This window comes from Pseudonaja textilis, chromosome 2 (assembly GCF_049901715.1).
Source record: "Pseudonaja textilis isolate UNSWEBS1 chromosome 2, rPseTex1.2, whole genome shotgun sequence".
Taxonomy (NCBI): domain Eukaryota; kingdom Metazoa; phylum Chordata; class Lepidosauria; order Squamata; family Elapidae; genus Pseudonaja; species Pseudonaja textilis.
This window is the reverse complement of record NC_141991.1, coordinates 250,936,795-250,953,079: the sequence shown is the minus strand read 5'-3', so window position 1 is coordinate 250,953,079 and position 16,285 is coordinate 250,936,795. Positions and strand designations below refer to the sequence as shown.

Sequence of the window (16,285 nt, the reverse complement as noted above, 5' to 3'; positions counted from 1 at the left end):
AAGCTGATGGAAGACTTTCTCTTCCAGAGATAACTTTTGACTGAGATCTTTTATTCTTCTGGATAGACTTGAAACCAACCTGAAAAAAGGCCAGATATACATATAAAATATTGCATAGAGATCCGATCTTTGGAAGGTGTAAAACTGTCTGATGGGAAAAATATCCTGATGATATTAATGTCACCCTTGATGGAAATATAAAATACTTGCATTGTTATCTCAAGTCATCCAAACAAGGAACATTTGTACGTGCAAATCTGTATCAGTTTATCACCACAGACAAACACGCAGTTGGCTTTCTCAAACGTAGAAACCACATTTGTGGCTTTTTTTGCAAGTCGAAGAGAGTTACAGATTATCTTGGAAGGAAAGATATTTTCACAGCCGAAATAGATCAAGAGGGAATTGCAGATTCTTGATTTAATAACATCAACCACCCGTTTTGCTTTCCAAATACACACTTGGATACCTGTACAAATGGTCTGAAGCTTTATGTAGAAGGCCAAATAAATTCAGGGCAAGTTATACACTGTTGGGAGAATATTTTCAGGGAGTGGGGGGGAGAGTGTGTTGAACTATAGACTTGTTCAAATGATTTTGTGCATTAGTGTCTCTGAGATTTCAAATGTAGCTGTTTTAACTTTTGATGGGGAGTCATCCAGAGTTGGTTAGAAGCATGGCAGCTATATAGATTTTTTCAAATAAATACAAATAAGGGAGTGAGCAAGGGAGGGAGGAAGGAAGTGGCGATGGAGTGAGGGAGAAAAAAGAAAAAGAAAGGAAAGAAAGAAGGGAGGGAGGAGGAGGAGCAAGAAATAAAATGAAATGAAAAAGGAAGGAAGGGGAAAAAGAAAGAGAGAGAGGAGGGAGAGATGGAGGGAAGAAGGAAGGATAAAGAAGGAAGGGAAAGGAAGGAAAGGAGGGAGGGAGGAGCAAGAAATAAATGAAATGAAATGAAAAAGGAGAGGAGAGAGAAAGAAAGAAAAAGAGAAAGAGGCAGGAGAGAGGAGGAAGGAGGAAGAAAGAGTAGAAGAGAGCGAGGGTGGCAGGAAGCAAGGAGGATGGAAGGAAGAATGGAAGGAAGGAGAGAAGAAATAAGGAAGGGAGAGAGAGAGGGATTATAGAAGGTAGGGTGGCAGGAAGCAGGGATGAAGGAGGGAGAAAGAAGGAAGGGAAAGGAAGGAAGGTAAAAGAAACAAGGAAGGAAAGAAGGGAGGAAGGGAAGGTGGAAGGAAGGAAAGAATGTAGAAAAATCTGATCCCACCCATGTGTTTGTAGCACAGACTTTCTAATCTGATTCATCAAAAACATTTGATGCAGCTTCACTCCCCAAAAGTTTTTTTCTCTCCTCCCCATCTAACATAAGGCATAGTTAAATTTCCCACGGCTTACTTTTGTTAAGATTCTACTCACAGGTTTTCTTCTTGTATGTTTCTAAGCAAAGCAAATATTTGAATAGCAATTCATGTCCACAATACTTATTTTCCATTCACGTTCCACGCTCAGTATAATATCACACGAGCAAGCTCTCATCAGCGTGGAAAATCAGAGACTGTAACAATGCATTTGTGAACTTACAGCATAAGCATCGCTTCAATTTTTCTATTACAGTGCGATTTTAGCATTTCACAATAAAAACATGGAGGGAGAGCTCAGAATTCATTATCTTTTACCTTAACGTTGAGGGGTGTTTAGCAATTAGATGCTGAAATATTTATTCAACAATGCAAGCTGTGTTTGGCGAGATATTTGACCATCTCCGAAGTCATTAATTGTTTCTTTGTTGAAGAATAACATTTGCATCATGGGCTACATAATGTTTGTCTTGTAGAATAATAACATTTCATAATAAAAAGCTGCAGGCAGGTCCAGCTTTGTTATAAATTCCTCTTTATTGTTTAATGCTGCCCAGAATCACCCCGTGGTTAAGATGGGTGGCAAATAAATTTAATAAATGAATACATACATACATACAAAAAAATTAGGTTATGTAGCAATGAAAGGTCCAAGGAAACACATAGACCTCCAGAATGTCTATGCAAAAACCTTAATAATGCAGTCATTTAGGGTTACGGACTGCCTTCCAAGAAGCTTTGAAATAGAATACTTTATTGGCCAAGTGTGATTGGACACACAAGGAATTTGTCTTGGTGCAAATGTTCTCAATATACATAAAATAAAAGATACATTCGTCAAGAGTTAAGAATCATAAGGTGCAACACTTAATAATAGTCATGTGGTACAATAAGCAATCAAGTCATACTAGGAAACAGTCAATGTAAATCGTTAGGATACAAGGATAAAGTTACAGTCATACAGTCACAAGTGAGAGGAGATGGGTGATAAAGAGTGACGAGCAGATTAATAGTAACAGTAATGCAGACTTTGTAAATAGTTGTACGGTGTTGAGGGAATTATTTGTTTAGCAGAGTGATGGCGTTCGGGGAAAAAAACTGTCCTTGTGTCTAGTTGTTCAGTGCCCTACAGCGTCGTTTTGAGAGTTAGGAATTGAAACAGTTTATGTCTGGGATGTGAGGGATCTGTAGATATTTTCACAGCCCTCTTTTTGACCTGTGCAGTATACACGTCCTTGATGGAAGGCAGGTTGGTAGTAATTGTTTTTTCTGCAGTCCTAATTATCCTCTGAAGTCTGTGTCTGTCCTGTTGGGTTGCAGAACCAAACCAGACAGTCATAGAGGTGCAGATGACAGACTCAATGATTCCTCTGTAGAACTGGATCAGCAGCTCCTTGGCCAGTTTGAGCTTTCTGAGCTATCTATCTACCATTTATCTATCATCTATCCATCTATCATCCATCTATCATCTATCTATCATTTATCTATCATCTATCATCCATCCATCCATCCATCCATCTTTTATCTATCTATCCATCCATCATCTATCATTTATCTGCCATCTATCATCCATCCATCCATCTTTTATCTATCTATCCATCCATCATCTATCCATCATCCATCCATCCAGCATCTATCTATCATTTATCTATCATCTATCATCCATCCATCCTTTATTCATCCATCCATCCATCCATCTGTAGCATCTATCTACCCTGTCTCTTTAACTAACTAAAAACTATTCCGTTCAATTCCCTTTCCTCTGTTATTCCTTTTTCTTTTTTCCTTCTTAGTTTATTTTAGTTTCTATTCCATTTTCCTCTTGCATCTTAAAAATTTGAATAAAATAATATTTATTTTTTTAAAAAAAGATTTTAACCCCCCCTCCCTCGCCCGAAACTGCTTTAGACGGTCCCAGCTTCTGGAAGTGCAAAGTTCATAAACCGACTTAGAAATAAAAAAATCTGCGGACGAAAAGAAAACAAACTCCACCTCACCCAGTATATTAAACCGAATTTTTTTTTTTTTTTGGTCCAAATTCTTCTCTCTTTGTACGGAAAAAAAAACAAAACAAAACCACAGGGCGCTGCCATCTTGGTCCATTTCCCGTGGGCGCGGCCATCTTTTCCCCTCCCTCCTCTCCCCACGCCCTTCTTCCGTACAACGCCGCTCGCCATCTTAGCGTAGGGCAAAAGAAAGCCGCCCCGCAACGAGGAAAAGGGTTGTCGTTGCCCTTTCTCGGACCGTAGAGTGGGCGGGGCGCTCGCGCTCCAATGAAGACGCGCCCCCGGGAGCGCCTCCGGCCGCGGATTGGACGGCTGGGGAAGAGCGCGGGGGGAGGGAGGCGTACGAAAGCATCAGCTGGTTGCCGATGACAGAGCAGCGGGAGGGTTGGCGCACCAGCCGCCATGGGGGAAACGGAGAAGTTCTACTATGTGTACAGCTGCGATCTGGACCTGAACGTGCAGCTGAAGATGTGAGTGCCCCACCACCCCGCCCCCGAGGATGCGCATGCTCTGTCCTTTCCCCCCAGTTTTTTTTTTTTTTTTTTTTTTTTTTTTGCGGAGGCGGGGGTGATGGGGGCATTGGTCCTCTCTCCCAAGGGGTCAGACTTGGGGGAAGGGAGGAGAGGTCCCTGCATTGCAATGAGTTGGGATGAGAGAGGAGGGGGCGGAGGTCCCTGCCTTGCAAATAACTGGGGAGGGAGGAGGGGTCCTTGCTTTGCAAATAATTGGGGAGGGAGGAGAGGTCTTCTTTGCAATGATTTGGGACCCTTTTCTTCTCTTGCTGGATGCCTAACTACCCCTGTCTTGCAAGGTGCATCTCTGTCCCCTGGTGATTGGTCCAAAGTCACCCAGCCGGCTTTCATGCCTAAGGTGGAACTAGACTAGAGCTCATGTCTCCTGGCGATTGGTCCAAAGTCACCCAGTTGGCTTTCATGCCTAAGGTGGGACTAGACTAGAGTTCATGTCTCCTGGTGATTGGTCCAAAGTAACTACCCCTGTCTTGCAAGGTGCATCTCTGTCCCCTGGTGATTGGTCCAAAGTCACCCAGCCGGCTTTCATGCCTAAGGTGGGACTAGATCTCACCTTCTCCTGGTGATTGGCCCAAAGTCACCCAGCCAGGTTTCATGCCTAAGGTGGGACTAGACTAGAGTTCATGTCTCCTGGTGATTGGTCCAAAGTCACCCAGCCAGCTTTCATGCCTAAAGTGGGACTAGACTAGAGCTCATGTCTCCTGGCGATTGGTCCAAAGTCACCCAGTTGGCTTTCATGCCTAACCTAAGGTTGGACTAGAACTCACCATCTCCTGGTGATCGACACAAGATCACCCAGTTGGCTTTCATGCCTAAGGTGAGACTAGATCTCACCCTCTCCTGGTGATTGGCCCAAAGTCATCCAGCCAACTTCCACGCCGAAGTGGGGACTGGAGCTCACTATCTTCTGTCGATCGATCCAAAGTCACCCAGCCGGCTTTCACACCTAAGGGGAGACTAGAACTTAAGGTCTCCTGATGATTGGTCCAACATCACCCAGCCAATGTTCATGCTTAGGGCTCAAATTCACGGTCTTCTGCTTTCTAGCCTGGTGCCTTAACCACTACACCAAACCTCCATTATCATGTTCGCTAATAACATACTCAAATCTTTGTTTTTCTGCTTTGTCCACTTAGAGGCAGCTTGGAAGGGAAGAGAGAGCAGAAGAGCTACAAAGCAGTTTTGGAAAATCCCATGCTGAGGTTCTCTGGGTTGTACCAAGAAACGTGTTCTGACCTATATGTCACCTGCCAGGTGTTTGCAGAAGGAAAGCCTCTCGCTCTCCCTGTCCGGACGTCCTACAAAGCTTTTAGCACCAGGTGGAAGTAAGTCCTCTGGGTTGAGGATCACTAGCGTGGATCCTAAAGATCTCATCTGGACGTCTATGGAGATTCTCTGTCATCCTGGTCAAAAGAAACAAGAGGAAACTGGACTTTCTGGTTTTTCTTTAAAGATGTTTTGCTTCTCATCCAAGAAGCTTCTTCAGCTCTGACTGAATGGTAGAGGATGGAAGAATTTATACTCATTGCAGACAGCTGGTTATTTGCTCCTTTTAGAAGTCATTGAGCCACCTATGTCAAAATTAAACAGCCCTCTGTCAACAGAGGAGGAGGAATACATTATTTATCTCCACTCTACAATTTTCAACAGTTCCAAGATGGTTCCACACCCATTTGCACCACTCGGCTGAGCCTGAGGACACAGATAAACCTCCAAATGGCCTCAATAATTCTCTAAAATAATGCAAGTGACCAGCCTTTTTCAGGGAATATAAATCCTTCCATTCCTCATCATCCAGATCTCATCTGGATGACTATGGAAACTCTCGGTCATCCAGGTTATAGTTGTCCCAAGTGTTCTTTTTTTTCAAGAGGCAACAAGTCTTAAAGTTGCCAAGGTTGGAGAGCCCTGTTTCAGAGTTCATCTAGAAATTTCTACAAGATAGTTTATTCATTATGGTGACGGCAATGGAAATAAATGGATTGATCATGTTAACAGTATAGTGGGGTCAATAACTGAGTCAGATTTTGAGGTTCTAATCTAGGGAGGGTTAGACCGGTGTAAATCTGAACTAAAACTTAACTTTTCTCCTCAGCTGGAATGAATGGTTAAAACTGCCAGTTAAATACCCTGATTTGCCCCGAAATGCTCAGGTGGCCTTCACAATATGGGACATCTATGGACCTGGGAAAGCAGTCCCTGTGGGTGGCACCACGGTCTCTCTCTTTGGGAAATATGGGTGAGTTGTTTTTCCTTCTCTTCTGCTGTATATTGTTATAATGCTATTATCCTTCTCATCTTTTCTATAGGACCTTCTCCTATTGGTATCTCATGGTTATATTACTTTGCTGTTTATATGTACACTGAGAGCTTATGCGCTGGAGACAAATTCCTTGTGGGTCCAATCACACTTGACCAATAAAGAACTATTCCTACTCTACTCTACTCTACTCTACTCTACTCTACTATTCTACTCTACTCTACTCTACTCTACTCTACTCTATTCTTCACTCTACTTCTCTACTCTACTCTACTCTCTCTACTCTACTCTACTCTACTCTACTCTACTCTCTCTGCTCTACTCTACTCTACTCTACTCTACTCTATTCTGTTCTGTTCTGTTCTGTTCTCTGCTCTGCTCTACTCTACTCTATCTCTATTCTTCTATTCTATTCTATTCTATTCTATTCTATTCTATTCTATTCTATTCACTCTACTCTACTTACTCTACTTCTATTCTATTCTATTCTATTCTATTCTGTTCTGTTCTGTTCTATTCTACTCTACTCTACTCTACTCTACTTCTATTCTATTCTATTCTGCTCTGCTCTATTCTATTCTATTCTATTCTATTCTATTCTATTCTATTCTATTCTATTCTATTCTATTCTACTCTACTCTACTCTATTCTATTCTATTCTATTCTATTCTATTTTATTCTATTCTATTCTATTCTATTCTATTCTATTCTATTCTATTCTATTCTATTCTATTCTATTCTATTCTATTCTATTCTATTCTATTTTACTCTACTCTACTCTACTCTACACTACTCTACACTACTCTTATTCTACTCTACTCCTGTCCTATCCTATCCTATCCTATCCTATCCCATCCCATCCCATCCCATCCCATCCCATTATAGCTGTCTCTTTAAATCTGCCTTCCATTCATAGGATGTTCCGTCAAGGAATGCATGATCTCAAAGTATGGCCCAATGTGGAAGCCGATGGTTCTGAGCCCACCAAGACTCCTGGGAAAACAAGCAGTACCTTTTCAGAAGACAAGATGAGTCGGTTAGCCAAGGTAAGGAGAAACTCTCCTTGTTTGTTGTTCTACTTCACCTGAAGGCAGGACAAGAAGGAATGGATGGAAATGAATCAAGAAGAGAAGCAACCTAGGGTTAAGGAGGCATTTCCTAACAATGAAAACAATTAATCAGTGGAACGCCTCCAGAAGTTGTGGGTGCCCCATCTCCAGAGGTTTTTGAAGAAGAGATTGGACAACCACTTGTCTGAAATAGTATGGGGTTTCCTTCCTAAGCAGGGGGTTGGAGTAGAAGACCTTCCAGGTCCCTTCTAACTCTCTTATTATATTACTAATGGTTTGATTGCTTACAGTTATGATTTTACCATGGTTGTTTGAGAAGGATGTAAACCAGAGTTGAAGCCATGAACTGAATCAAGAGTTCATTCTAGAAGTTAAAGCACGTTTAGAGGCAGTTTGGTTTAGTAGTGAAGGCACCTTGCTAGAAAGCAGGAGACTGTGAATTCAAGTCCCACCTTAAGAATGAAAACCGGCTGGGTGACTTTGGATCAATCACCAGGAGATTGTGAGTTCTAGTCTAAGTCTTAGAAGCAGCTGAGCGTTCTTGTGAGAATAAAAGACAGGAAGCTCTGTTTTATCTCTCTCCGTTGAGACTCAAATAAAACATATAGTTTCGTAATTCGTGGGATCTTTGGATCAGTTAATGCCAGATGCCCTAGAAACGTAGGTCATCTTGCAGACCTTCTATGCCAGGGATGTCCAACCTTGGTGACTTTAAGACTTGTGGGCTTCAACTCCCAGTATTCCTCAGCCAGCCATGCTGAGGAACACTGGGAGTTGAAATCCACAAGTCTTAAAGTCATCAAGGTCGAACATCTCTTTCTATGCTATCTTTTGCAGTGATAGGAACACGACATTCCCATGGGGAGTTTCCATCTTCATCGGTCACTCTGAAGATCCGTTTCTGGGAAGGGAGATTTTGTTTCCTGTTCTCAAAGAAGGACTATCTTCTCCCATCTCATGTCTTAGCCATGGAGATTCTCAGTCATTCAGGTCATGGTTGTCCCAAGGGTGCTTTTTCAAAAGGCAACTGGACTTTGTTTTTTCCTTGAAAAAGTTTCACTTATCAGTCAAGAAGCTTCTTGAAGTTGAAGAACTTCAAGTTCTTCAGAACTGAAGAAGCTTCTTGGATGAGAAGCAAAAGGTCTTCAAGAAAAAGCAAAGACCAGTTGCCTTTTGGGAAAGAAAACACCTTTGGGATCTCATATCTTATTTCTTCACCCTGTCTCATCTTTGGGTCTGTTCCTTGTTTCTCTTGTGATGCTGTTCTTCTTGGGATCAATCACTCTTGCTAGATAAAATCAACCTATTTTCTGCTTTCCGTATCCCTCTGGCTAAGCTTAACCACATTGCTAAACCTTTGACCTATTAGATGAAGGGTCTTCAAACTTGGGCAAGTTTAAGACTTGTGGACTTCAACTCCCAAAATTCCTGAGCTAACGTGACTGGAGGAGGAATTCTGGGAGTTGAAATCCACAAGTTTTAAAGCTATCAAGTTTGAAGACCCCTGCTCTAGTTAGATCAAGGTCCCATTTCCAGAGGAATTCAAGGATGGGTAAAGATCTCAGTTCCATTTTTGAGACGTGCAGCTAACAGATAGGTTTTTTTTTCAATGTAGGCCTCAGGCGAGGAACATTTGGAGGAAGTAAGTACCAAGGAACCATGGCTTGTTGTTGGCACCAGTCTTTGGAAAAGCACATGGTTGCAACTTCCTGAGGACTAACATCCTAATTTAAGCTTTATTAGATTTGTCCACATGTCAGTTTGCTCCTTTAGTACCTGTTAACCCTCCTGAGCTTCATAATCGGGTTTCAGCATTGGCCAAAACTTTCGTTTAGCTGCATACGTTACATGACAAGCTTTAAACCATGATTCACAATCCACAATGATGAAGATCACGTATTGTGCTGAGTCAAAGAAGGAATATAGTAGTTTTAAGTTGGAGTCCAAACCTGTTCTGCCCAGGGCTTCCCAAAAGCACAAAACTCCTGATCCCGATAAAACGCCTTTTATTTCGGTTAAAGTGAATTCCTCTCATTCACTTTCCAACATAGTCCCGGCCAGTAATCTTTCAAGAGATTGTACAACTACAGACCTTTATCAGGCTTGGACAGTTGCCAGACTGATATCTTCCAAACGCCACTCTATAGCAGACAAAATACTTGGCAAGAAGTCAGATCTTCACCCTAATAAATTGAACTAAATTGTCTCCTGCAAACACTACTGCCCTTTCGCTTCTCTTTATTCCCTATGGAAGGGGCCATTCACCATCCACCTTTACTCCCAAGTCGACCCTTGTTTCTTAAATGTTCCCTTCTCCTGCCAGCTCTGTGCATGCGCACATTAGGAACAGGCTCCAGCTGTTCTTCTTCCCCACTGCTCTCTGATTCCAAAGACAGCTGATAACTGTCGGCCCCATCTCTGTCTCCAACACAGAGCATTTGTCAGAGCCTTCCCCAGATTCCAGGACTGGCCCATGTTCCTCCCCAACCTCCTCACTGTCCGAGTCTGTGGCCACAGAACCCAGTGTGAGACAGACCAGAATTTAATGGAGTTTTATTATCCCTAGAATGCAGGTTTTGATAATAAGTTAAGATCCATGCTTGAAGTATATGTATCGATATCTATACAGGTAGTCCTCGACTTATGGCCACAGCATTTCTTTTGCTAAGTGAGACAGTTGCTAACTGACTTTTGTTCCAACTTACCACCCTTCTTCCACTGTTTTTAAGTGAATCATTACAGTCGTTAAATTAGTCACACGGTTGTTGAGTTAATCTGGTTTCCCCAGTGGAATTGCTTGTCCGAAGGTCTCCAAAGGGGAATCCCAGGACCCTGGGACAGTACAGCGGTCATAAATGTGAAACCAGTTGCCAAGCATCTGAATTTGGATCATGTGAATGCTACAACGGTCGTAAGTGTGAAAAATGGACTTCAGCAGGGATGAGATTCAGCCGGTTCGGGCGAATTGGATGTTAAATTTATATCTGGTTCGCTGAACCAATAGTTGAATCAACTAACTGACCACGCCCACCCCTCCCCTCCCCTTCCGGCCCAAGAGTCTCCACGTGGTCCATTTTAGATGCAGGTAAGTGCAGGGTCTGCACGGTCTCGGGGAGGGCAAAAAACGGCCCTCCTAGAAGTTCTGGAAGTCCAGAAACGGGCCTGTTTCTGGCTTCCACAGGGCCTCCGGAGCCCGATGGAGGCCGTTCTCATCCAGAGGCCCTAGGGAAGCCTCCGGACTCTGGGGAAAGTGAAAAATGGCCCTCCTGGAAGTTCCGATAGACCACGCCCACCATGGCCACATCCACCCAGCATCTGGTCAGAGAACCGGTTGTTAGGATTTTTGAATCCCACCCCTGGATGTAAGTCACCTTTTCCAGTCCCACTGTAACTTAGAAATGTCGCTAAACGAACTTGTAAGTCGAGGACCACCTTGTAACATATAAAAAAAACTAGATACATTTGGCTCTTTGTAATTGTCCTGATGGATTTTTATTAACATTGTTGTGGACATTTTTAGATTATAGCCCTGGTACTTTCCTAATGATTGCCCATTCAATCAGTAGTCCAGGACGACACTGCTTAGCTTCTGTGAGCAGCCGTAGTTGACTAGATAATTTTATTTATTTTTATCTAGTTGTTCCATTTGAGCCGCCAGTCTCAACTTAGTGCCTCTGGGTTTAACTAGTTGCTGGAACAAATTAACTTTAGTCATAAATAAAGTCTCATTTATCCTAGTGAATCTCCCTTCTTATGCTTGGCTCAGAGTTTTTTTTTGTTGTTGTTGTTGTTCTGTAATAAATCAGAGAGAGATTACTAATTTGCAGGCAGGCCTTTGTCTCCAATGACCATAAATATTATTTTCCTATTAATAAAGACTGACATATAAATACTTGGGCACTTTTTCATTCATCTCCAGTTTAGTGGAAATATTTCAAAAAACAACAACAAAAGGCAACCATGTTTAGGTGATTCTCATCTTCTGATATTAACGCTGGCTGGATTTCCATTTAATTATGGACCCTTTTGATATGGCATAAAAGTTACCGAGGTGCAGAATTTGGAAGTGTGAATGTCTCATAACATACTTAATCCGATTAGATGAAGACGGAGCAATTATAGTTACACGGCACACTAAGTTTGATTAACGCCAACCATTCTTAATTTTTTAATGGGTTAGCATGATGTAGGAGTCTCCCTTGGTTGATAATTGGCATTCAGGATCCTCAATTGTACAGCTAGTCCTTAACTTACGACCAGAGATGGGATTCTACCGGTTTGGATTGGTTCAGGTGAACCGGATGTTAAATTCACATCTGGTTCGCCAAACCGTTAATTGAACCAACTGGCTGGCCCCACCCTTCCCAGGAGTCTCTACGCAGCCCATTTAGTTGCAGATAAGTGCAGGGTCCACGTGGAGGTTCTGGGAGGGTGAAAACCGGGCTGAACCAGAGGTTCTGGAAGTCCGAAAGCAGGTCTGTTTCCGGCTTCCGGAGGCCTTCCAGATCCCCAGGGGAGGCTGTTTGCGCCATCCCAGTGGCCCGAGGGAAGCCTCTGGACTCTGGGGAAGCGAAAAAATGGCCGAACCAGAAATTCTAGAAGTCAGGAAACAGGCCTGTTTCCAGCTTCCAGAGGCTCTTCAGAGCCTGGCGGGTGGACATTTTTACCCTCCCAGACACCTGAGGGAAGCCTCCGGACTCTGGGGAAGTGGAAAAATGGCCATACTGGAAGTTCCGGTAGACCACGCCCACCATGGCCACACCCACCCAGCAACTGGGCAGCGAACTGGTTGCTGGGATTTTTGAATCCAGCCCCTGCTTACGACCACAGTTGAGCACCAGATTTACATTGCTAAATGAGACATTAAGTGATACTTGTGCCAGTTTACAACTCTTCTTGCCTCCTATCTTGTTAAGCGAATCATCGCAATTGTTTAAGTTAGTGACACGGACGTTAATTGAATCTGTCTTCCTCCTTTAACTTTACTCGTCAGAAGGTTGCAAAAGCAGGTCACGTGACCCCAGGGCCCCGCAACCGTCATAAATATGAAACCAGTTCCCAAGCGTCCATATTTTAATCGCGTAACCATGGGAAGATACTGCAAAGGTCATAAGTGTGAAAAAAAAATCATGTCTCTTTTTTTCCCAGTGGCAGTGTAACTTTGAATGGTCACTAAACAGACTGTGGTAAGTCTAGGACTAGCTGTACACCTAAAGTCTATATAGTTGCAAGCTGTAGACACATTTCATAAAACAGAAGCAAGTCTTTATATATAAGCGAAATACCACTCACACATCATCACAAAATCTCCTGAACCGTAAAACCTACAAACTTGAAATTTGGCATGTATGTTCCTTGGCTCCTAGGTGCTCACTAAGAAAGGATTTTTCAAAATGACCATCGGAGCGTTAGTATTTCGTATAATATTATTAACACGCTCTGTTGCTAAGGAGTTCTACCCTCCCGCCCCACCTGAAAAGAAATCTCTTCCAAATGCAAAAACACAATCAGAGGAGTTTCAGTTTCACAGCACCAAGCAGCTTTAGTACAGAACAGTTGAGCTAAGCCACGCCCAGGCTCCTTGCTGTCTCCTTCTTGCTCACAAAGCAAATACTGTTTCAGTTTCCAAACAGCCCTCAACTCTCACACACTGACAGGACGCTAGCCAAATGAATACCGATGGATGCTGGTAGGCAGAGGAAGATTTCCTCCCCCCGTTATTTTCCTCCCCAAAAAGTAAGCACAACCACATAGTTTCTTGCAAAGTATGGATATCGGGCTAGTAAATGGATAAATACAGAGATACTCAGTCATCCAGGTCATGGTTGTCGCCGAGGTGCTTTTTTCAGGGGGCAACTGGACTTTGTTTTTTCTTTGAAGATGTTTCGCTTCTTATCAAAGAAGCTTCTTCCGCTCTGACTATGGGTGGTGGGGAAGGGGAGGATTTATATTCCAGTCAGAACTGAAGAACCTTCTTGGATGAAAAGTGAAACATCTTCAAAGAAAAAACAAGAAAGTCCGGCTGCCTCCTGGAAAAAAGCCCAAATACAAACGCCAACAGTAAAGTAATAATTGGCTTACAGATGATTAACTTTCCACTTTCACATCACATTAAACCCTTAATACCTCAGAGCCTAGACATTTATCTTATCAGAAGGCATAAAATTCCATATTTGGGGTATACAACCCCATATCTGTGGAAAAATGCACGAACATGGGATGGTTAGGGTAAAGCAAAAATAATAATAATATTGAAGTTTTAACGATCCCATTGGGATCTATTCTAACACCTCAAAGCGTAGGAGGGTTAATTGAATAGATAATAGCTTTGTGATCGCTGCTGGTTTTTCTCAAATTTTATTTTAACTGTTTTGACTAAAACTGTTGCCTCAAAAGTGTGTAGCAAAGCTTAATGTTGCCGTCCTGATTTTTTTTAAATGTCTTTTTGGAATGATTTTCTTTTCTTTTTCTTTGCATTTTGGTATAGACCAGTTCCCCCAATGAGGTTGCTGTGTGAGGTTTATTCCGAGTACTAATTTTAAAAGCTTTTTACTGTTTAATCCCATAAGGAAACTTGGCATGTTTGATTTTCTGTTGATGCTTTCTGGTTTTCTGAGTCTTGATGAGTCTTTGAAAAGTACCCCTATATGTACCGCATGTGTTGAGATGTAATGATAGAAAGTAATAATTTTGAAGGCTTTACGTGTTGGAAGGCCCAGTCTACAACAAAGCTAAACCCAATGCAAGATTTGCTGCCATCTCCGAGCACTTCACAAAAAAGTTCTGGGTTTATTGTCACAAGAATATACGCCCTGCCCTGTCACTAGACTAGACACACCCATGAAGCAATGGGGTACGTCTAGTCTAGTGAAAAAGGAAGACTGGGGTAACATGATAGTAGCGTTGCATTGAGAAGAGGGAGTCAACCTATTTCTCCAAAGAACCAGAAGGCAAGATATGAAACAAGGGATGGAAACTAAGCAAGGAGAGAAGCAACATAGCAGTAAGGAGAAATATCCTAACAGTGAGAACAATAAAATAAGATAAGAAAAAATGAGATAAGATAAGATGATAAGATAACTTCTTTTGACTTTTTTGTGAGCACACTGGCCCACATTAAAAGTAGAATTCTGTTGCCTGCTCTCAAGAGAAGTATATCTATCCAAAACACATACATAACACTTACACACATGCCTTATACATACAAATATATATCTGCACACACACATACACACACACAGACACATACTGTCAGCTGTGCCTCCATTTAAAATCCAAGAAAGAAAACCTTAGGCTCCATTTTTACAGAGAAAAGTACTTTTACTGGATAACAAAGGAAATATAAGATCTGAGGCAAAAGGCGTGGAAATTAAATTTTGAAAGTTATCCCAAGTCCCCTCCCCCAACAATTCAAACTGAATATCCAATCTGAGGTGTGTATAATGTCATGTGGGTACATCTTCAGGTGGCGTCTCATACATCTGGTGTGCCAAGACGGTTGACCTTGACCTAGAAAAGATAAGTGGCTGCATTTGCACGCTAAGCAGGAAAGCACCCCAACTTTTACAGTTCATATAACTTCAACATCCAGCACCCTTCCCCCCCAAAAGGCCCAATTATCCCTCCCCCCATTTCCATGGCAACTGGCAAGAGCCAATCAGGAAAAGATGTCAGGACTTCCTGTTTTGAGCTTCCCCAAAGACGGACCACTGACCACGATTGTGCGCGGCTTTGGTTAGTGCTTCGGCATCGGAGAACCCCAATCCTTTGGATGTGGGGCAGAAGCTACCTCGTAGGGGTGGCAGAGGAAGGGGAGACCGTCAGCTGGGTAGAGGGGAATCACAAATCCCCTTCCCAGCTTGGCAATTGCTCCCTCCCAAAGACGTCTGAAGCGGTGGTCTAAAATGGCCACCCTGAAGGGGAAGATTAGACTGGAATAAGATTGTGCAGGAGAGAGAGAAAGAAGCGAACAACAGGAGGAACTGGAGGATATAATCAAATGGAAGATATCCCCAGGATTAACATTTCAAATAATCTTTAAGAAAGGATCTAAGTAGCGAAGGAAAAGATGTCAGGAAGAAGATCTGGGAGGCTGACACACACATATGTATTTAATCACTGTCCATTTTAATACATAGTGGAAAGAGGAAACTTGAGCGATCAGAAGGTTGATACTATATGGAACAAAACTCTGAACTAAATTTAGATGACTGAATTAACTGGGGGAGCAGCTTGCTATCCCAAAGTTGTGGGTGCTCCATCACTGGAGGCTTTCAAGAAGACACTGGACAGGCACTTGTCTGGAATGGAATAGGCAGGGGTGGGATTCTACCGGTTCGGATAGGTTAGGGCAAACCGGGTGTTAAATTTACATCTGGTTCGCCGAACCGGTAGTCGAACCGACCGTCTGACCCCATCCACCGCTCCCCTACCCTCTCAGGAGTCTCCATGCGGCCCGTTTTAGAGGCAGATAAGTGCAGAGTCTGCATGGAAACTCTGGGAGGGCGAAAAACAGACCAAACCGGAAGTCCCGCAAGTCCAGAAATGAGCCTGTTTCCGGCTCCCAGAGGGCCTCTAGAACCCGGGGAGGCCGTTTTCACCCTCCCAGAGGCCCGAAGGAAGCCTCCGGATTCTGGGGAAGGCGAAAAGCAGCCCTCCTGGAAGTTCCGGGAGGTCACACCCACCATGGCCATGCCCACCCAACAACCAGGCAGAGAACCAGTTGCTGGGATGTTTGAATCCCACCCCTGAGAATAGGGTCTCCTGCTTGAGCAGTGGGTTGGACTAGATGAGCTCCAAGGTTTCTTTCCCTACCAGAGCAATTCTGATTTATCTTTCCTGTTTTCCTTTCCTTCCAAACATGGTCATGGGACACCAGCAGAATATGCTGACAAACTTTATCAGCTAAGCTAGTTTTATAACTGCATTGAGTGATCTTAGACTTACTGGGAAAAAAACACACACAGACATATACCCATAGACGCATGTAGCCTTCATTGCTAAATGGTTTCCTAGTGGTATTCACACAACCCATAGTTTACTTGTGCTAAATGTAGAGTCGGCT

General features: G+C 42.9%; 1 protein-coding gene across 2 annotated transcripts in view; it reads left to right on the top strand.

Annotated features, from left to right (window-relative positions):
• The first annotated feature begins 3,694 nt into the window (after nucleotides 1-3,694).
• PIK3C3 (phosphatidylinositol 3-kinase catalytic subunit type 3) overlaps nucleotides 3,695-16,285 on the top strand; it is a 105,365-nt gene continuing 92,774 nt past the window's right edge. Inside the window, exons 1-5 of one of the 2 annotated variants that reach the window (XM_087927554.1) lie at nucleotides 3,695-3,831; nucleotides 5,028-5,216; nucleotides 5,987-6,130; nucleotides 7,068-7,197; nucleotides 8,837-8,863. In XM_087927554.1, the coding sequence (XP_087783680.1) occupies nucleotides 3,764-3,831; nucleotides 5,028-5,216; nucleotides 5,987-6,130; nucleotides 7,068-7,197; nucleotides 8,837-8,863 (558 nt within the window). In that variant the 5' untranslated portion in view covers nucleotides 3,695-3,763. The remainder of the gene's footprint in view (nucleotides 3,832-5,027; nucleotides 5,217-5,986; nucleotides 6,131-7,067; nucleotides 7,198-8,836; nucleotides 8,864-16,285) is intronic. The other variant, XM_026713897.2, reaches the window with a different exon arrangement.